Here is a 22511-nt window from a genome sequence, read left to right as displayed (position 1 = left end):
TGTGAGGTAAAAGGTAATAGCAAAACTGCTTGATGCCTATCAGAGAGATAATAACTGAACCAGTTAAAAGCTTTGTCCACTATCCCTGCCTCCTTAAGATTCTGTAAGAGTATTTCATAGGACGCCATGTCAAATGTGACAGACAGATGTAAAAGAATTACCAGCAATTTTTTTCCCCAAGGTCAAAATTATACCGGATGAACTCAATGGCCTCCGAAAGAACTAACTCTGTACTAAAACCACAGTAAAGCCTGATTGAGACAGATGGAGGGTGTTATTCCTTTCCAGGTGCCTTGTAATTTGAGCATTTGCCAGCATTTCCAACATTTCCACAGAGCAGGAGGTAGTGAAATAGGCCTGTAGATGCATAGGTTACAAGGGTCTGCTTTGGTTTTCTTTGAATGTGGCACCACCCATGCCTTTTTCTAGACTGCAGGCATAATACCAAGTCCTATCAATAAGTTAAATAAGGAATTAATCTATGGGTTGATGGAGGCATCTGCCAAAGACCAAAAGTGTGGAAGACAAACATCAAGTGGGGAACCAGATCTAACTCTAACAATTTGCTCGGAGTCAGCCAAAGCAGTCCTCTCAAAAGATGCTAGCAAAGGTCCCTCCTTCTCAAGCCCCGAATCATGGGTCCCTTGGAACAGGAAGCAGCTAGAGCAATCTGGAAATTAGAATACATTTTCCCAACCTTTATCGATAAGTGTAGAGAAACAACTGAGAGGCAGGAATGGTCTGTTTGTTTGCATTGGCTTCAGAAAAGATTTTACAATATCAAAAATAGTTCTTAGAGCATTCTCTGCAGCCATAATTTGTTTGGCAAATAGATGTCTTTTAATGTTTTTAATATTTTTTCAAAACTGATTAAGAGCCACTTTATAAATCCTCCTAGTCTCTAGATCATAATTCCACTGCCATTTTCTTTCAAGGTGCTTACAACTAAGTTTTTCCTCCTGCAGGCTGGTAGAAAACCATGCCACAGGGAAGGCACCTCTGTTCCTTTTAATTTATTTAGGAGGTGGCAAGTTATCCCAACTCTGCAACAAGGAAGAATTTGTGAAATTAACAGCTTTGTCAATTCCCATAGACGTGTTAATCAGTTTGTGAACACATAACTAGAAGACTTGAATCAGGGATAGAATGCTAAGGTCTAAAAACTCCTTCTGGCCTAGCTGGAACAGACTGAGCTGCAGCATAGGACAGATTATAAAGTATTAAGAAATGACCAGTCCAAACTAACAGGAGTGGTTGTCCCATGATCAAAGAAGAGTCAAGCCTTTGACTGTCTGCACTAAATTAGGATCAGCCGTTGCATCTATGAGCTGCTCAGCCAATCTGCGATTCCATTTCTGCTTCCATGTGTTCATTAAAATCCCCAGCACTGTGAAATTAGAGTATTGTAGATGTTGAAGGGCAACCCCATTAGCTAATACTTTGGTGAACTTCGGAGACAATTTAGGGGGACGGTATATTAAAGCACCTGAAACCGGTAAATTGTCAGATATTTGAAGGAAAAAACAAATCCCTCAACCAATTCAAGGTCTTCTACCTTGTAAAGAGCACATTAATTTTTACCAAATAGATTACAGCAATCCCACCACCATTTCCTCTCACCCAGTCCAGATGGAAGATAGCATATCCCTCAGGTGTTGCCAATGCAATATCAGGGTTGGAGCTATCATTTAACCATGTTTCTGTTAAAAATACAGCATCCCATTCATGATCGTTAAGCTTGCCCCAGATCTCCGGTTTGGGTTAAGATAGGGATCTGGAGTTAATTAGACAAGCTTTTAACTCTAAGCAGCCCTTGTTAAAGTTCCTATCATAAGGTTTGAAGTGCGACATGTTACATTCCCTTAAAGTTGATTTAAGAGGTTCTACCCTCTTTTCCAGTTCAAAATTACACTTAATGCATTGCTGCATCTGATAGAGACTTCTAGTTGCAGATTCCTTACCTTTGAATTTACCCAGGCGTCAGACTGGATCCGGAGATTTTTCTTCGAGCAGTACCCCTGCACGCCATCAGGTGGTGTCGGTCGACTCCACGGGCGTCGTTGGCGTCGTGCTCACTGTGATGACGTCATGGTTGAATAGAGGCGCCACCCTGGCATGCTGACATCAGTTCTTTTCTTTCCGCGCCAGCCTACACGCAGATCCGGAGAAGAGCTACCTACCTCGACACTTTCATCTAATTTTTGACGAGTTCGTGGATGTGTCAAGGGATGTCCCGCAAGACCAGATTTAAGCCCTGCGACTCCTGTCACCGAACTATGTCAGTGACGGATCCGCACCTCGTGTGTCTCTGATGCCTGGAGCGCGATCACGATCCGAAGTCATGCTCTGAGTGTCGGGCCATGAACCCGGAGGCTTTGAGGGAGCGGTCCCTAAAGCTCATGGTGGCCCGACACTCGACTTCGCAGTGCTCACTGTCCCGTTCGAGAGGAAGGTCTCGAGACCAGCCGCGGAGTCACCACCACTCTTCGACCTCCAAGTCATCGGGGCATTTAGATCACAAAAAGAAGAAGTTGAAGAAGGACAAGCATTCTTTGATTTCACCCCATCGATCGGGTGATACGACTCAGGAAGAGCGTCGACGCTCTAGGCCTCTGTCAACTGAGCCTTCTTCTGGGTCGGCTCTGTGCTTCCCCGACTTCCCGGGAGCCAGAGCCAGCCCTGCCCAGCTTAAAGAATTTTACGAGGCCATGCGCCTCATTTTTGGGCAGTCCGACCCACCTTCAGAGCCTTCAGGCACAGGTGAATCAATTGGGGTCCCCTCGGTTTCAAAGCCGTCGGCTTCGGCCTCAACTCCGGAGGGCCCCTCCAGATCCAACTGCGGATCCATCCCGATGCCGTTCGTGCCACGGCGACCTTCCCCGGCGTCAGGTCAGACGTTGATGGTCCTTACGTCGGTTGGGCCCACAATCGGCATCGATCCCATCCTCATACCCAACGACCCAGAGCCGAAATGACACCGATTCCGTTCTCATTGGGCTCTCCTGGGCCCAGGGTTGATCCAGATGCTTATTCTTGTGGGTATGGATACAGGGAGAGTATGGAGGGGACGCTGGACCCTTTAGAATACCAGCTTGAACCCCAAATGGACTGGGTGCAGGATTTGGGTTATGCCAGTGGTCTAGACACCTCCCCTGACACTGGTATGCTCTCTCCTCCTAGCGTGGCTATGGAGGAGGGTGCTTCTTATTCTATGGTGGTGAGAAGGGCGGCTGAGGTCCTGGACCTCGAGCTACCTTCTGTGGAGGTTAGACCTAACATCCTAACCGACGTGCTTCAGCCGGGGTCTTCCTCTTCCAAGCCCCTTTTACTCTTTAATGAAGCACTGACAGACGTCCTTTTGGGTACTTGGTCAAGACCCAGCACAGGGGCTCCTGTGAATAGGACAATTGCCCGCTGCCATCGGCCTGCGCCGTCAGACCTGAAATTCGTGACCCAACACCCCACGCCTGAGAGCCTCTTGTCATCCAGGCTTCTTCTTCATCTGGTGCATTCCGTGCCGCACCCCTGGATAGGGAATCAAAAAGACTGGATAATTTGGGGAAGAAGTTGTTTTCTTCCAACGGTCTAGCGCTGCAGTCCGTAATTACAGCATGCCTTTTGGGCCGCTATTCCCATACTCTCTGGGATACGATTGTGCAAGTGCTGCCTGCAGTTCCGGAGGAGGCCCGGACTGTCCTGTCCCCAGCCGTAACACATGGGAGGGATGCAGCTAAGTTCACGGTTCGTTGTGGGCTGGATATGACTGACTCTCTGGGCAGATCGGTTGCATCAACGGTGACACTGAGATGCCACGCCTGGCTGAGAACATCTGGCATTTCAAGGGATGTCCAGCAATCCTTGATGGACATGCCCTTTGAAGGCACATGTCTCTTCAGAGACAAGGCGGACTCGGTGCTCGAGCCCTTTCCTGAGGCACGGCCTGTTCCCTTGGCCTCACGCCTGCACCGAGACCCCAGCAGTCCACCTTTCACCCCTTTTATGGCTTCGGAAGGTGCACCCAACGGCGTCCTTTTCCCCCTAGTTACCGACCCGTGCATGCTGTACAGCCCCTGGCAGATGTGGGATCCCACGTGCCCGGGGACCAGGGAGCCAGAGGGTCGCCCAGTCTACCCCCTCCCCCTCTTCAGCCTCCAAGCCTTGCTAGTCCGCAGGTATATCAGAAGCCAGTAGGTGCCAGGATACGCCATCACCTGCCCCAATGGAAAGCCATTACCTCAGACAGGTGGGTACTCCAAATTGTCCAAAGGGGCTACTCCCTCCCCTTCGAGACATCTCCTCCAGCCATGCCACCTTCATACACTCAAATATCGGAGAATCATATGGCGCTTCTCCGCAAGGAAGTCCAAGCCCTTTTGGCCAAAGGAGCTATAGAGAGGGTTCCGTTGCCAGAAGTAGGTTGTGGTGCTATTTCCGCTACTTTCTGGTTCCAAAAAAGGACAAAGGTCTTCAACCTATATTAGATCTTCAGTCCCTCAATCTCTTCCTAAAAAAGGAGAAGTTCAAAATGTTGACATTGGCTCAGGTCCTATCTGCCCTGGATCTTGGAGACTGGATGGTAGCGTTGGACTTGCAAGACGCATACTTCCACATTCACGTCTTGCTGGCCCACAGACGTTACCTGATTTGTGGTAGGTCACGAGCACTTTCAGTTTACCGTGCTCCCCTTTGGCCTGACCAGTGTCCCTCAGGTGTTCACGAAGGTGATGGTAGTAGTGGCAGCTCATCTGACCAGGTTAGGGGTCCCAGTCTTCCCCTACCTCAACGATTGGTGGTTGAAGGCGAATTCGCCCCAGACAGTCGTCTCCCACCCCAGACTACGACAAACCTTTTGCATTCACTGGGGTTCACTATCAATGTGCCGAAGTCACACCTAACTCCTTCTCAGACGCTCCCTTTCATCAGAGCTGTTCTGGATACAGTGCAGTTTCTGGCATATCCTCCTGAAAAGCGAGTCCAGAATATTGGGGCTGTGATACCGATGTTTTAGCCTCTGTCCTGGATTTTGGTGAGAATGACTCTGAGGCTGCTGGGCATCATGGCCTCCTGCGTCCTGCTGGTTCAAAATGCCAGATGCCATAAGCGGGCTCTGCAGTGGTACCTGTGGGCGCAGCATCAGAGAAATATCTCCGACAAGGTCCAGATCTCGGAAGGGACTGCGAAAGAGCTGCAGTGGTAGTTAACAAATCAGGATTGTGTCAAGGGCTGATCCCTCTCCTTTCCCCAACCAGATCTTACGGTCATCACAGATGAGTCACTCCTGGGATGGGGTGGCCACATGGGAGAGGCAGAGATCAGAGGCATCTGGTCTCCGGCGGAAACTGGGCTCCATATCAATCATCTGGCGCTCGGAGCGATTCGACTGGCATTGAAAGCATTTCTTCCTTCCCTCAAGGGGAAAGCAGTGCAGGTGTTCACAGACAACACCTCCACCATGTGGTATTGCAACAAACAAGGCAGAGTGGGGTTGTGGACCCTTTGTCAAGAGGCCCTTTGTCTCTGGACTTGGCAGGAACATCATGACATTTCCCTGGTGATTCAACACCTGGCAGGCTCCTTGACCTTGAAAGCCAGAGCAGACAAACTCAGCCGACGATGCATGGTCGATCATGAATGGCGTCTCCATCCGGAGATGGTGCAAGGTCTCTTACTGCAGTGGGGAGAATCTTGATTAGACTTGTTCGCCTCCGTAGAGAACAAGCAATGTCAGCTGTTTGGCGAATTGGAGTTTCCAAGGCGGCACTCGCTTGGCGACGCTTTTCGTTGTGAGTGAAATTCAGGCCTCCTGTACGCCTTCCCGCCAATACCACTTCTGCCCAGAGTTATGAAGGAGATCAGGCAAGACCGGGCCTAAGTAATACTAGGGGCTCCGGACTGGGCATGAAGAGTCTGGTATCCCGAGCTTTTGAACATGGCCATAGCTCCTCTGATCAGACTGGCCCTTGGGGAGGATCTTCTGTCGCAGCAGCAGAGGAAGGTCCTCCACTGAACCTGTCAACTCTGCGACTTCTTGCGTGGAGATTGAGCGGCAATTGACGTCTTTTGACTTGCCACCCAAAGTCTGTGACATTATCTTGGTAGCCAGGCGTCCCTCAATCAAAACTGGAAATGCCTGTCATTGGAAGAAATTTGTGGCATGGTGCATCGACAATTCTGTTGATCCTCTATCTGCTCCTCTCTCTCAAGTTCTTCTCTTTATTCTTTCCTTTGCCCGGCAAGGTTGCACGTTGGGCACTCTTAAGGGATATCTATCTGCTATCTCTGCTTTCTTAAGGTTACCTGATCAGCCTTCCTTATTTAAATCTCCGATAGATGGAAGGTTTCTTAAAGGCCTCACACATCTCTTTCCTCCTATCCCATTCATCATGCCCCAATGGGATCTCAACCCGGTCTTAACTTACCCTATGTGTACCCTGTTTGAACCGCTTCACAACTGTCCTCTAAGGCTCTTAACTATAAAGACTGTCTTTTTAGTTGCCATTACTTCTGCCCGCAGAGTTAATGAACTCTAGGCTCTGTCACCTAAGCCACCTTTTTTTGCCATTCACCCTGACAAAGTGGTGCTTCGCACGAGGGCTTCTTTTCTAAGTAAGGTAGCGACACCCTTCCATGTCGGACAGTCCATCACCTTGCCTACCTTTTATGCACCCACATCCCTCTAATGAGGAGGAGAGACTCCACCGTCTGGAGCCAAAAAGAGTGTTGGCGTTCTATCTTGATCGTACCAAAGACTTCCGGGTGGACGATCAACTCTTTGTGGGATATATGGGTGCAAAGAAGGCGAAGGCGTGTACTCTTATGCATCAAAATGTGCTACGCTCTGGCTAAAAAGCAACCTCCTAAAGGTTTGCGAGCTCACTCCACCAGAGCTACTGCTGCTACCATGGTGCTAGCACGGGGTGTTCCAGTCCTGGATATTTGCCAGGGAGCAACGTGGGCATCTCTGCTCACTTTTACCAAGCACTACTGCCTGGATGATAAAGTCCAAAAGGACGGCTAATTTGGCCGTTTGGTCCTGCAGGACTTTTTGGTGTGATCTTGGTTTGCAGGCCCACCACCGGGGATGGTATTTCTCGAGTATTTATTCGAAGGTAAGGAATCTTCAACTAGAAGTCTCTATCAGATGTACAAGTTACTTACCTTCGGTAACGAAATATCTGGTAGAGACATATTGTAGTTGCAGATTTCTTACCGACCCGCCCATCCTCCCCGCACTGCAAACTGATATCTAGGGACAGGAACTTTTCCTTGAGGGCCCTAGTTTTGGCGCACCACTCTGTGTTCTTCATGGCTCAGCGCTACTGGCGTGGAAAGTCATGAAAAGAAACTGACATCAGCGCACCGGGGTGGCGCCTATAAACGACCACGACGTCATCACGGAGAGCACGATGCCAACGACGCCCGCAGAGTCGACCGACGCCACTTTGTGGCACGCAGGGATACTGCTCGAAGAAAAATCTCCAGATCCAGTCTGGGGAAATTCAAAGGTAAGGAATCTGCAACTAGAATATGTCTCTAACAGATATTTTGTTACCAAAGGTAAGTAACTTGTACTTCATGCCTACCCCATTGATGTTAAATAATAGATAATCACAGCCAGGTGGGCAGAGGGCCAACAAAGTCTCAATACCACCATGGCATGCCGGCGCAGAGTCAGGCATTAAATGGACAAGGAAGTTTATTGACACCTCCCAGGTTTCAGCAACTAGAGGTGGAGCTCCTAAGATGGCATTGCAAAATGGAACCAAATTAAAACACTGAAGGACGACCTCCAAAATAAGTCTAGCCAACAACGCTCCCACCCTGTGGCACCAAGTTCAGATTCAAAACTTGTAAAACTTTTTTAGAAATTAAAATTAAATAATTTAGCAGCCTACTTTCAATCTGCTGTGTGCCTGCACCGAGCCAGGCAATACATGGACGAGGGGGATCTCATGACCCCACCCAGTTTCCAGCGAATGGTGCATACAGCTCCTAAGATGGATTTGCAAAATTCATCTTTCATGGTGGGTACACCTAAATCTCCAATGTCATCTATGCTGTAGTCCTACATAAAAAAATAAAAATAAAAAAATCCTTTAATATACCAATATACTAGTTGTCTATCACCCATATATAATTATAAAAAAACAGACAACAAATCCATGTCTAACTTCAGTATTAGTTTGTTGAAGTATCCCATGCAATGAAACAGTTTCCTAATGTTATTAGATTTTTTTCAAGCTTTATTAGCCACAGCAAGTACTTTGCTATTTGCTTACTATTCCCAGAGGTAATTTTGAGCCACATGTTAAAAATGTTATTTCCCTTCTGTTGTACACCTTTATTTCATTTCCAGGTCATTTCATTCTCTTCTGAATTCTTTTAACTCAGCCAAATTACTCTTTTCTCAGCAACACTGGACCAAACAATGGAACCTCACAGATATTCATTATAACTGTACTATACAATGAAGAGTTTGTGTTGTTCAAAAACCTATGCATATTGCATAAAAGTAATTTGTCTTTAATGACTGAAAGGGGTTAACACAAAGTCAGCTCTAGCAGGCAACTAAAGTGCTTTCTACACCACTTATAAAAAATAAAACATACATATTTAGCTAATGAAGCATTCACTTGGCACCACAAACTGAAAGTATAGAAAAATTATTCATCTGACCCGCATGCACATCAAGCCCAAAATCCTAAATCACCATGCCATGTTTAATCTTTTTATCCAATCGACAACAGGTGTTGTCACTAACACATTATACGCCCTAATCCATTTAAGAGAGCAAAAACACACAGTGCACATCTAAGAGTGGGCAGCAAGGAAACAAGAAACACTGAAATATGTGTCTGCACAACATTCTCAGCCTGGAGATGACATACATTTAGTACATTTAGGTTTGTTGTTATTTGAAGTAAGTTATCCTTTTCGGCAGCATAGTAGCACATTTGAAATCATGGCAAAGAAATCTTTTGGACCCCCTCATTTGACCAGCTGCATGAACTTCTAAAATTCTGGATTTGATTAATTTTCCACATGATTGCTTAGTGAATATGCTATCTCAAATTATTTTGAATGGTGTGGGGACGAGTCGTTTCCGTTCTATTTGTCAAATTCTCACAGAATTGTAAACTCTGTTTAGTTGTCAGACTTCACTGTTGCAATATGAGTAGTTACACATAAATTAATAAATGTAGAGGTATATTATGAATTTGTTTTTGTTTTCGAAGTACGACATGTTTTTCTAATAAATATTTTAATTGTTTTTAATATGAATTTTTGTTCCAGAATAACAAATGTCTATCTTTCTAGGATGAATACTATCTAATTTTAGCACACTGGTTTCCTCAAGTCATAGTCATATTTCATTGTCAAAACCAACAATCATTTGTGTGCAAACTGTTCCCAGTTATTATTTTGTGGATTTATTTTTTATTTGTCATTATGCTGTTTTGCTTTATTATGGCTTGAGTTCTGCGTTCACTTGAAAAGTCAGGGCTTAACTAGAGCTCCACGGTAGGCAACACCTATATTTCAAATACAGTGAGTAGTCCAAATACTGTAAGTTAATTTAATACATATCAAATATTTGGTCATTAAAATCGGGTTTGGACATGTAAATTAAAAAAAATGGCACACATTAATGCCCAGTAATACCTTCCAAATGTAGGACATGCAAGGCATGAAAAACTAGATGAAATTTATTTGCATATCTATTAATGCTTTGTCATTTCCCACAAACATGCGATTCTCATAAAACTTTAAGCACGAGTGATTAGTTAAATATTCGCCAAGTTTGTTTTGCTACTGCTAAACTACTTCTAAAGAGAAGTCCCTTAATTTGGTTAGCTAACTGCCCTGGGCCATTGTATTGATTTTGCCCAATAGGAGCTTGATGGAGAATTGGAGAAGGCGAAAGACGACCTGAACATGGTGCATAAGCAAGCTGAAAGCTTGTCTAAGGACGGGGCTGCCAAGGCAGTGGAGCCAACCCTCATCAAGCTCAACAAGCGTTGGCGAGACATTGAGAGCAAATTTGCTCAGTTCCAGCGAAAGAACTATGCACAAATTGTGAGTCTACTTGCAAACCTATTTGTTTGCAACTGCTACTAACAGAGCCCTACTAACAATACAAGAGTTGTAGGCTTCTCGTCTGATACCAAGACGTATCTCTGGAGATGTCTGTGGGGAAGACCCTCGGAAAAATATAAATCCATAAGTTAAACAGTGCTAGAAAATAGTTTGCAATAACTGCAGTGTTTTTATTTGTTTTGCTTTGTTCATGTTTCCATGGCATTACAAGTGTTACCCCTTTCAACTCTTCATGCATTTCTGTGTCCAGTTGACTTTTTAACCTGTAACATGACTAATTTCAAACAACCTTAACATGCACAAATGTAAGTGGTTTATTTTATAGAAATGTTTAATTCTCTTTTTCCATGACAGGTGTGGCCTTCATTTAAATTCCTCAACAAATTCACTTTGGGACTCTAATTTACTAAGCGCCGGATTTAAGAGGCCCAAGCGCCACCTTAGTGCCCCCATAGCATCATTTTTTTATGCTAAGGCGGCGCTAAAGTGCCTTTTTACATGTACCATATTTACAAAGTGGTGCAATGCATGTATTGCGCCACTTTGTAACCCCTTGCACCACATTTTGCCTGCGCCGGGCATAATGTATGCAAGGGGGACATTCCCCTGTAGGGAAGTAAACAAAACGGCGCAAGGAAATGTAAGAGATTTCCTTGTGCCTTTTTTTGACACCTTTAACTCCTGCTCAGAGCAGGAGTTAAAAGGGGGTATGCCATTGAATACAATCGGCCCATATGTACTCTGCAGGAGTAGCGCCAAAATTCTGGAGCTACTTCTGCAGAGTACATCAATAGCGTCAGAAATACTGACGCTAATGCCCCTACCCTGTGCCATGGTGAAACATATTTTAAAAACAGCGCACATATGGTGGCAGTAGTGGGGCGCTAAAGGGCACAAGGAAAGTGGCGCTGCACTAAGTGCAGTGACACTTTTCTTAAATCAGCCCCTAAGAGCTGTAGCTTGAATGAAATGACAAACAAAAAGCTGAACATGGTTCTCTGTGTTTGAGACTGCAAGCATTAGCAGTAGCTCGATTGGTTATCTAAATGTCTGTGTCCACACTCAAAAACTATTATTGTGTAATATTTGCAAAATGGTATACTTTTCGGAAGTAGGTTGAAATCTAAAAGGACATTTTTCTCTCCTTTTTATCTAGTGATATTTACTTAACCCACTGCCATACTGTTCCCAAATTGTATTTGAAGTTTTTAAAATTCTCTAATGGTTTCAATAAATTCCATTGGTGAGCTTTTAAGATACTGGTGCATCAGTGGTATGCACTGAATTCAGAAACATGTTACATTCATAATGGGGGAAATCAGATGTAGTGGGTTTTTGGTTTACATTTTACTGAAATTCAGAGTGTCTTACAATAAAATATAAAACCTGGTTACTTAAGCCTAAGTACCTTTAATATTGGACTTACTATTGAATTACATTTATATCTAAAGATTTTGTCCAACATGTAGACCTTCAACTAGGAATTTAAAGAATATTTGCTCTTAAGCGGAGCCAGAGGGATTTGGGGCCATATTTATACTTTTTGACGCAAAACTGCGCTAACGCAGTTTTGCGCCAAAAAAATTAGCGCCGGCTAACGCCATTCTGAAGCGCCATGCGGGCGCCGTATTTATTGAATGGCGTTAGCCGACCGGCGCTGCCAGGTGTGCGTGAAATAAAACGACGTACACCAAGCAGCGCCGGCGTAGGGAAAAATGGCGTTTGGGCGTCCCAAAATGGGGCAAGTGAGGCTGAGGCAAAAAAATCGTCTTAACCCGATTTGCGCCATTTTTTTGGGGTGCCCAGACGCCATTAACATGACTCCTGTCTTAGCAAAGACAGGAGTCATGCCCCCTTGCCCAATGGCCATGCCCAGGTGACTTCTGTCCCCTGGGCATGGTCATTGGGCATAGTGGCATGTAGGGGGGCACAAATCAGGCCCCCCTATGCCACAAAAAAAAAATTAAAAAAATACTTACCACAACTTACCTTTTCTTCCCTGGGATGGGTCCCTCCATCCTTGGGTGTCCTCCTGGGGTGGGCAAGGGTGGCAGGGGGTGTCCCTGGGGGCAGGGGAGGGCACCTCTGGGCTCATTCTGAGCCCACAGGTCCCTTAACGCCTGCCCTGACCCAGGCGTTAAAAAGAGGCGCAAATGCGGGTTTTTTTGCCCCGTCCACTCCCGGGCGTGATTTTTGCCCGGGAGTATAAATACCACGCACATGCCTGGGAGTCATTTTTTAAGACGGGAACGCCTACCTTGCATCTCATTAACGCAAGGAAGGTGTTCACGCCAAAACATGACGCTAACTCCATGAACTTTGGCGCTAGACGCGTCTAACGCCAAAGTATAAATATGGAGTTAGTTTTGCATCGAATTTGCGTCGAAAAAAACGACGCAAATTCGGCACAAACGGAGTATAAATATGCCCCTTAATGCCTATAAAAGGTCACTTTAAAAAATATAAAAATAAGAAGGCAATATATGTGGAATTATGCTGCACATTCTGCTACAACAGTATCTTATTATTTTGTCATTTTAACACACGTCAATACAAAAGGGAATTCAATGCTTTGTAAATTACAAATATTCTTGAGAAACAAAATGTGTGCATGTTCAGCAAATCCTACTTAACATGTTATTCAGTAAAAAATAAAGATATCGTCAACTATCAAAGCGATGGAACACGATTTAAGTAACACTCTAGCATTTAACACAAAGAGAAAGATAGATTATTTCAGATAGATTCAGCAATTACTTTAGACAAAAACTAATTTCTATATGCACATTTCACGTAAAAAGGGTGTGGCCTTTATTAATCCTTGGGATTTTCCTGTGCTCTTGGTCTACTGTTGAGTAGTTTTGAGCAGATTGTCTATAGTGTAAAATGACTTTGCCAAAATATGAAGTGCCATATTTGCATGACAAAGAAGTCATGTTTGAATCAATTCCTAATGTATCAGAATGTATTTCATGCTACAAACACAATCCAACCTCTTTACATGAATTGCTTAAATGACTACTGTCTGGTAAAAGTTTTTTTCTTAATAGGGTCCTTTCATTACGTGTGTATGGTGATCAAGAGGTGAAAGGAAAACGATTATCTTTTTTAAGGTGTCTGATATCGCTGTTCCCCATGAAAGTTATCCCCTTTTTAAGTCACTTTTGATCCTTTTTTGTTATAACCTGCAAGTTATGTACTAGATGGTGGCATATGCAGCAAATGTAGTAGATTTATATTTATACACAATACACAATGGAACACAATTTTGTTTTTTCGTTGGCTCTCATCCTAAGTTCCACATTGTCTGTAATTCATATCATACATTTAATAAGATACTAGTAATATATTGTGAGAAAGTAGCCTCTTTCTCACATGGTTACCCCCAATTTTGGCAGTTTTGTGAGTGCTAACCAGCACCTCAGTGCTTATGCTCTCTCTGCTTCCAAATTAGTCACTATAGTTTAGTGACTTCATATTCCAATTTCAATTGGCACATTGGACCCCCCCTTATAAGTCCCTAGTATATGGTACCTAGGTACCCAAGGCATTGGGGTTCCAGGAGATCCTTTTGGGCTGCAACATTTTTTTTGCCACCCATAAAGATCTCAGACAAACTCTTTCACAGGACTGCCACTGCAGCCTGCGTGAAATAGTGCACACACTATTTCACAGCCATTTTCACTGCACTTAAGTAACTTATAAGTCACCTATATGTCTAACCTTCATTTACTGAAGGCTAGGTACAAAGTTACTAAGTATGAGGGCACCCTTGCACTAACAAAGTTGCCCCCATGCTGTCCAGGGCAAGTTCCCCGTCCTTCGTGACTGTGGGGACACCATTACACACGTGCACTACATATAGGTCAATACCTAAATGTAGCTTCACAATGGTAACCCTGAATATGGCCATGTAAGTTGTCTAACCTTCACTTGATGAATGTTAGGTGCAAAGTTACTAAGTGTGAGGGCACCCTTACACTAGCAAAGGTGCTCCCACATAGTTCAGGGCCATTTCCCGGGACTTTGTGAGTGCGGGGACGCCATTACATGTGTGCACTACATATAGCTCAATACCTATATGTAGCTTCACAATGGTAACTCTGAATATGGCCATATAAGTTGTCTAAGATCGTGGAATTGTCCCCCCATTCCAAATATGGTATGGGGGGGCAATCCCATGCATCCTGGGGGCTCCAACATGGATCCCCAGTAATGTGACATCAGCTCTCTGAGGCTTGCACTGCAGCTACAGCTTCTGCCACCTCACAATCCGGGTTCTGCCCTCCTGGGGTCTTAGTATCTCAGTCCCAAGAAAGCAGAACAAAGCATTTCCTTTGGGAGGAGGGTGTTACACCCTTTACCTTTGAAAATAGGTGTTACAGGCTTGGGAGGGGAGCCTCCCAGCGCCTCTGGAAATGCTTTGAAGGGCACAGATGGTGCCTTCCTTGCATAAGCCAGTCTACACCGGTTCAGGGACCCCAGTCCCTGCTATGGCGCGAAACTGGACAAAGGAAAGGTGAGTGACCACTCCCCTGTCCATCACCACCCCAGGAGTGGTGCCCAGAGCTCCTCCAGTGTCCCTGGTGTTAGCCATCTTGTTTTCCAAGGTGTGGGGACACTTTGGAGATCTCTGAGGGGCCAGTGCCAGCAGGTGACATCAGGGACCCCTCCTGATAGGTGCATACCTGGTTAGGTAGCCAATCCCCCTCTCAGGGCTATTTAGGGTCTTTCCTGTGGGTTCCTCTTCAGATTTGGCTTGCAAGTTTCCACCAGGAATCCTCTGCAACTCCTGCTTCATCCTCTGACCTTGGATCAAATGCAGACTGCTCCAGGAACTGCTGTAACTACAACAGAGTATCCAGAAGGGCTACTTCAACTCTGCAACTTCAGCTCCAGCCAGAAACTGTAACAGATTCCATGATGTGCACGCTCCGGGGACTCCCTGTCTTCACCCTGCACCAGGAGGACCGAAGAAATCTCCTGCGGAGTGACGGATTCACTTCCCTGCTCCAGCGGGCACATTCTGAGATGACAACCAGTTCTCTTGGACTCCTCTGCTGGTGACGAGCATGCTCTTTGGAACACAGGTGGTGGACCCCTTCGACACAGACTGTCCTAAGGTCCAGCTGTCCAAATTTGGAGGTGGTAAGAGCTTGCCTTCCCTTTTTGCTACAGTACCCCTGTGTACCACGTCATCTTCACCTCCTGAGGCCTATGTGCACTATTTGCAAGAATCCTTCATGCACAGCCTATCGCAGGTCCCCAGCACTCTATCCTGCGACGCTCAACTCGCTGAGTCGTTCTCCGGCTGCATGGGACCTTCTTTTGTAGTGCTGCATCAACCACAATTGGCACCTTCTTTGTCTTGATGTCCTGGAACCTCCATGGGTGCTGTCTGGTCATCTGTGGGTTCCCTCCAGTGTTGGGAACCCCACTGCTTCCTCTGTCTGGGTTGAGGCCCCCAGGTCCCTCCTGGGTCCAGGCAGCACCACTTTGACACAGTCCGCAACATTGCTTGAACCAAGGCTTGTTGGACGAATCCAGTGCTGCAACTCGCCTGCAACCAACATTTCCACGTGGGACATCCTTTGCATCCCGCAGGAACCCGCAGCCATCTTCTTTGGTGCTCTTCTGCAGACTTCTGCCAACCGGAGAATCCTCTTTGCAGCATTTTCTAAGTTGGCAGGAGCTCCTGTCCTTCCTGGAATTTTCTGCAACTCCTGGACTTAGTCTCCTCTCTTTACAGGTCCAGGAATCTACCATTTGTTGTTTGCAGTCTTGCTTGGTTCTTGCAATAATTCTAATCATGACTTGTAGTGTGCCCAGAGGAAACATGCAGTACTTTACTCCTACTTTCCTGGGCTCTGGGGTAGGGTATTTTACTCACCTTTGTGGTTTTCTTACACTCCCAGCGACCCTCTACACACTATACTTGTCTAGGGGGGAATTAGTGAATGGCATTCCACTTTCTTAGTATATGGTTTGTGTTGCCCCTAAACCTATTTCTTCCTATTGCATTCTATGGTATTTTCTATTGTTTGCACGATCCTATAACTATTTACGTACCTGATTTTGGTGTCTAGTGTATATATTGTGTATAATAATTACCTCCAGAAGTATTGCCTCTAAGATATTTTTGGCCTTGTGTCAAAAGCAGGGGACCCCAGTCTAGTCAAGGTGAGTCACACACCTAAGATAACCCCTGCTCAACCCCTTGGTAGCTTGGCACAAGCAGTCAGGCATATCTCAGGGGCAATGTGTAAAGTATTTGCACAGACACACACAGTGACATAATTGAAACACTACAAAAGAACTCCACACCAGTTTAGAACGATAGCCAATATTTATCTAAATCATACAAGACCAACACAACACAATCCAACATACACAAGCAAAGATATTATTTTTGAAAGTACAAAGAGCCTTAATCCATTGAAATCATTGGATGTGTTGTTTTAGCACAAAGTACCTGCTATGCATAAAAATAAAAGCTTCACGGGCAAGTGTGCATCAGAGAAGCAAGTGATGCGCTGATTCCTTACTTGCAAGTGAGGCTGTGCGAAGATTCTTTTTTCACCAGGTAAGCGATGCATCGGTTTCCAAACAAACAGCCTCAGGTCTGTGCAGTGGTGTTTAAGATTTTGACGCCCAGGGACGATGTGTGGAAAATCCAGAAACAAGGCAGTAATTAATCTGCGCTGAGCTGGCAATGCGTTGATTTTACTGGTGCTTAGTCAAGTTTTCAGCCGCAGTGCAGGTGCTGCATTGATTTTTCTGCTGCTCTGCTCCAGTGTGTGGATTTTCACCTTGGGTTCACAAGCTTCTCCTTTCAAGGGCTCCGGGACTGAATGTGGCACTACATGTCAGAGTAGGGGGTCTCAGCAAAAGAGCCCAGGTGCTGGCAGGTGAAGTCTTTGATGGCCTTGAGACTTCAGAACAGGGGCCAAGCTCAGTCCAAGGCCTTGGAGAAAATTTCAGAAGCAGGATTTAAGAAAGCAAAGTACAGTTCTTTCCCTCTCAAGGTAGAAGATGCAGCAGCAGGCCAGCCCACAAAGCAACAAGCAGGTCCTCCTCAAGCATCAAGCTCTTCTCCTTGGCAGAGGTTCCTCTTGATTAAGAAATATTATGAAGCTCAGCAGTCCAATACTTATTCTCCTATCTGCCTTTTAAGTAGTTAAACTTCAAAGGAATGTGTCTGTAGTACACAAGACCATGCCTCTTCCTTGTCCTGCCCCATACACACTCTAGGGGGGTGGAAACTTTATTCTGAGAGAACAACCACAGGGCTTTCAAGTGCAGGTGTTAGCTCCTCCCTCCCACTCTAGCCCAGGAAGACTCATCAGGAAATGCAGGACACACCTCAGCTCCCTTTGTGTCGCTGCCTAGAGTGAATTCACAAACAGCCCAACTGTTAGTCTGGCCCAGACATGTATTCAACAGCCAAGCAGAGGCACAGAATGGTTTAAGCAAGAAAATGTCCACTTTCTAAAAGTGGCATTTCCAAACTTACAATCTAAAAACCAACTTTATCAAAAGCTGTATTTTTAAATTGTGAGTTTAGAGACCCCAAATCCAATATCTCTATCTGCTTCCAATAGGAAATTTCTCTTAAGAGGCATCTCAAGGCAATCTCCATATTATCCATTGGGAGACACAGGTGATGCAATAGTGAGAATCTCACTATAAGGATATGTAAAACACAATAGTACTTGTCCTACCTTTTAAATACACTTCACCCTGCCCATGGGGCTACCTAAGGCCTACCTTAGGGGTGACCTACATGTAGTAAAAGGGAAGGTTTGGGCCTGTCAAGTGGGTATACTTGCAAGGTCAAACTGGCAGTGTAAAGCTGCACACACAGACACTGCAGTGGCAGGTCTGAGACATGTCTACAGGGCTACTCATGTGGATGGCACAATCGGTCCTGCAGGCCCACTAGTAGCATTTGATTTACAGGCCCTGGGTACCCCTAGTGAACTTTACTAGGGACTTACTAATAAATCAAATATGCCAATCATGGATAAGCCAATTACCAATATCACTTAGACAGAGAGCACTTGCACTTTAGCACTGGTTAGCAGTGGTAAAGTACCCAGAGTATCAATTCAGCAAAAATAAATTACAGCAAAGGATCCAAAAACAGGAGGTCAGAAGCAAAACAAGCCTGTGGAAACCATGGCAAGAGCAGCCAGGTCTAACAACGCCTACAGTTTGGACTGTTTTCCAAAGAGGGGTAGTTTTGGGACTTCTACTGTTCTCAGAGTAGAACGAGTAGCACCAGTGTCAACCAGAAATGACACAGGATGGGCATCCACCTCACTATCTATGAATGGTCTGCTCTGGTCTACCTCCAAGGCTGCACCCAGCATGCAGTCTTCCTCCCCTCTCAGACATCGTTAGGCTGACTGACCGAAGCCATAGCTCTTGTGTGGTTCAAACAAGGCAAACTGTTGGAAAGGATTATCGTCTGGAGTCCGATTTGCATTCATTCTGAAGCCTTGATTTACATTTTGTTGAGATGTAACAGTATTCTGCTGTGGCACTGGAGGTTGCAGGACTTGCATCATCAAAGCTTGGGGCACATTACAATTTTGATTCCTGGGTCTGTCCCACATTGTATATGTTGTTGGTGCATTTTATTTTCCTTTCTGGAATGTATAATAGCACATCCAAAATATGCTCTCTCACAAGGAAGCCAGGATATGTGTGATACTTGCTATGGGCTCTTCAGCTGGGTATAGCTTGGTTCCTGTAACACTGCAACCCACGTCTGGCCATAACCAGCACACTTAGAGAGACAAATGGAAAAACAACAAGGTGACGGATGGAATGCTTGAATTAACCTCAACCACTAGCAATTGCTCTGGGCAGCATCGCAATCCATAATTTTTCACCCACTATGCCACCTCAGCTAAGACCCAGCCATATGCAAATCAGTCTTGACCCTGCCCTTTATGGGAACAATCCAGCCCATACTGCTGGACCAGGTCTTCCCTGAGCCACAACACAAACAACCCGGGACCAGTTTCGTCCTTGCTGTGGAGTCTTCAGCCAGGTATAGTTTAGTTCCAGTTGCACAGTGAGACCAGGACCCACATCTGGGCATAACCTACACACTTAGGGTGACAAATGCAAAAACAACAAGGGGATGGATAGAATTATTGAATTATCTATGGCTACTGGCAACTGCTCTGGGCCACAACCCAATCCATCATTTTTCACTCATCATGCACTTCAATTAGGACCCCGCCACATGCAAATCAGTCTTGGCCCTGCTCCTAATGGGAACAGTCCAGGTTCAACTGACAGGCCAGGTCCTCCCTGAAACAGAACACAAGCAGCCCACAGCCGATTTTGTCCTTGTTGTGGGCTCTTTATCCTGGTATTGCTTGGTTTCAGTAGCACAGTGAGCCCAGGACCCACATCTGGGTATACGTAGGGCGACAAATACAAAAACAACAAAATGATGGATGGAGTCCTTGAATTATTCACAGTCACTGGCAACTGCTCAGGCCGCATCCCAATCCATTGGTTTTCCATGCTACCTCAGCTAGGACCCAGCCACATGCAAATCAGTCTTGATCCTGCTCCTCACGAGAACTGTCTATCCTGAACAACCAGGCCAAGTGCTCCCTAAAACAAAACACAAACAATCCAGGACCGATTTTTCCCTTGTTATGGGCTCTTCAGCTGGGTATGGCTTGGTTCTTGTGGCACTGTGATCTGGGACCCATGTCTGGCCATACCCAGCACACATCGGGTGATGTACCCGCTGCACTTAAGGCGACAAATGCAGAAACAACAAGGTGATGGATGGAATGTTTGAATTAGTCTCAGCCATTGGCAATCTATAGGCAACATCCCAATCCATTGTTTTTCACTGTGCCACTAGAACCAGGCTATACATGGCTTAAGGGCCCTAACTATGGCGAAACTGGCCTTAAGTTGCTACTGTCTCAGTTCAGGGAGGATCTTGTCTGGCAGTTTGGGCTGGATTGTTCCCATAAGGAATAGGGTCAAACTGATTTACTTATGACTGATTTACAAACTGAGGTGGATTGGTGGGCAAAAACACAGTGGATTGGGATGCGACCCACACAATTGCCAGATTAATTCAAGCATTCCATCCATCGTCTTTCATTTATTTTTATTTTTTTGCATGTGCTGCCCTTAGAGGGCTGGGAATGCCCAGACGTGGGATCTGGACTCACTGTGCAACTGGAACCAAGCACAGGCCTTAGGGAACCATGAAATGTGATGTTCTATAGGAACTTTGTGGCAGATTTTCGTACCATTTTTCATGTCGCAAACTGCCCGATTCGCAGAATCAGACCATTTGCGACAGGAAAATAACATTTTGGTATGTACAGACCCTATTTTGCGGTTCGGTAATCTATTAACCGAACCGCAAAAAGGGTGTGCGAGTCGCAATTAGGAAGGGGTGTTCCCTTCATAATTGCGAGTTGCATTCCACTGTATGATTGTTTTGTGACCGCGAATGCGGTCATAAAAAAAATAGCAGTAGGCACCAGTCTCAAATTGGTGATAACCCATTCTGAAAAGGGAAGGGTTTCCCATGGGACCCTTTCCCCTTTGTGAATGCATGTGAAAACATTTTTTCTGAGCAGGCAGTCGTTCCACGGACCAATGCCTGCACAGAAAAAATGAAAAGAAAACTTTTTTTTTTTTTTCCCGAAATGCATTCCGTTTTCCTTGAGGAAAACGGGCTGCATTTAAAAAAAAAAATACAGCTTTTTTTAAAAGCAGTCACAGACATGGTGGTCTGCTGACCCCAGCAGGCCACCATCCCTGTGAGTGCCGCCATTCCCAATGGGGTCGCAAATTGTGACCTAGCTCATAAATATTCATGAGGTAGGTCATTTGCGACTCCATTGCGAATCACAAACAGTGTCATTGACACTGTTGTACATCCTGTTTTGCGACTCGCAAATTGTGAGTCGCTAAGACTCGCAGTTTGCAAGTAGCAAAACCGGAGCTTCAAACATGTGGCCCTTTGAGTTTTAATGTTGTTTCGACCATAAACTTTCTAAGTGTATTCCTCATGTTCCGTTTATGTGTCTTTTTCCTTAATACATTTTTCTGAATTCTTCTAAATTGCGAATATTATTGTGATGTCTTCTTGACTTTAATGTTGTTTAGTATTGTTTGAAGTCAACACACATTTCTCTGAGAAACTGCCTAACGCTTGTGCACGGCCACCAGTGGTTAAGCAGAGATTATCTTATTACTGTTTTGTGACATAGCCAGAGAGTATTAAGAAGGCACTCTGCCTCTATCGAAAGTTCATAAACCACACTTCAATCCTGTACCATTAATATTTGCGTATTATACATTTGGTGTGATCTGTTTCATTACCTCAGCAAAGCATCTCTGTCCCCAATTCCCATAGAACTTAACTTAAAGGTATGACCTATAGCTAGTGTTTCTCCCTAACTTGTTACCGCTGAGCAGTTGGGAGGGATTTACCCAAAGAAGTGAGTGGATGTCAAGGAGATGACAAGCTGCACTTTGACGTTTCAGCCAGGTGGATTGCTGGACCCCTAGGGAGAAGTGGGTGCGAGATCTTAGCTTTATTGAGTTGAGGCAAGGCATCCCGATGGCCTGATGGCATCTAAAAATATACCTTCGTCTCAGGGTAATTCCGTTTGGCAAGCTGCAGCTGGCTTAGTTTGGTCTGGTCTGGTCGAGCCGAGGCCAGACTATTTTTTACTATGTCTACGCCCAGTGAGCAGCAAGCAGTGATTAAGCGATGCTTTGTTAGGTGTGAGGATTTGTCCTTGGGAGGCAGTGGTGGCACATACTTGCATGGGTGGTTCTGCTTCTTTTATGGTCTCTGGAATGATGATACTGTGCTGAGCAGCCCTCTTTTGCTATTGTGGCTATGAATCATGTTCACCAGGATAACCAGCTTAAGAGGACTTTCATCTACCTCACTTATTGACGTTGGAGTGCTCAATGTTTAATCTGTGGCAGTCGGGGAGGTTGTTCCCTGAAGCTAAATTTAAATGTATTTTGCCTTAGTGCCCAAACTGTGAGACTCAGTATGAGTTGGAAGCTGTTTAGGACATCCAGGTGTGAACTAGTGGAGGGCATTAAAGGGAAGTGCTGTTCCTGCCCCTGGTGATAGGACGTGTTCTGTGAAGGCTCAAAGTTGTGCGCTCTACGGTAGCAGACAGAGTGCTTGTGCCTCTGGAGTGAAGGCTTCAACCCTTTCAGTAGTAAGTGCTTGTTACCCCTTCCTATCTCCTGTATGCCTTGTAGGGTTGGGTAATCAGCCTTGGTTGACCTTGAGATGTGGGAGATGTAGGCCTACGAATGGGTGTGCCAGTTTCCATCCGTTGGTGAAGATGTCTTTTGTTCAGCTTGTAGTGGTTTGAATATCTCTCCTC

The 22511-nt window shown here is 45.4% G+C and overlaps 1 protein-coding gene across 4 annotated transcripts in view; it reads left to right on the top strand.

The window, feature by feature from the left end:
- The window catches only part of DMD (dystrophin), a 6960831-nt gene that overhangs the window by 2533695 nt on the left and 4404625 nt on the right, over positions 1–22511 (top strand). For all 4 annotated transcript variants that reach the window (XM_069204753.1, XM_069204754.1, XM_069204752.1 and 1 more), the window contains one exon: positions 9895–10077. In XM_069204753.1, the coding sequence (XP_069060854.1) occupies positions 9895–10077 (183 nt within the window). The remainder of the gene's footprint in view (positions 1–9894; positions 10078–22511) is intronic.

Source organism: Pleurodeles waltl, chromosome 8, assembly GCF_031143425.1.
Source record: "Pleurodeles waltl isolate 20211129_DDA chromosome 8, aPleWal1.hap1.20221129, whole genome shotgun sequence".
Classification (NCBI taxonomy): domain Eukaryota; kingdom Metazoa; phylum Chordata; class Amphibia; order Caudata; family Salamandridae; genus Pleurodeles; species Pleurodeles waltl.
The sequence above is the reverse complement of the archived record's forward strand: the minus strand, read 5'-3'. Positions and strand labels throughout refer to the sequence as shown.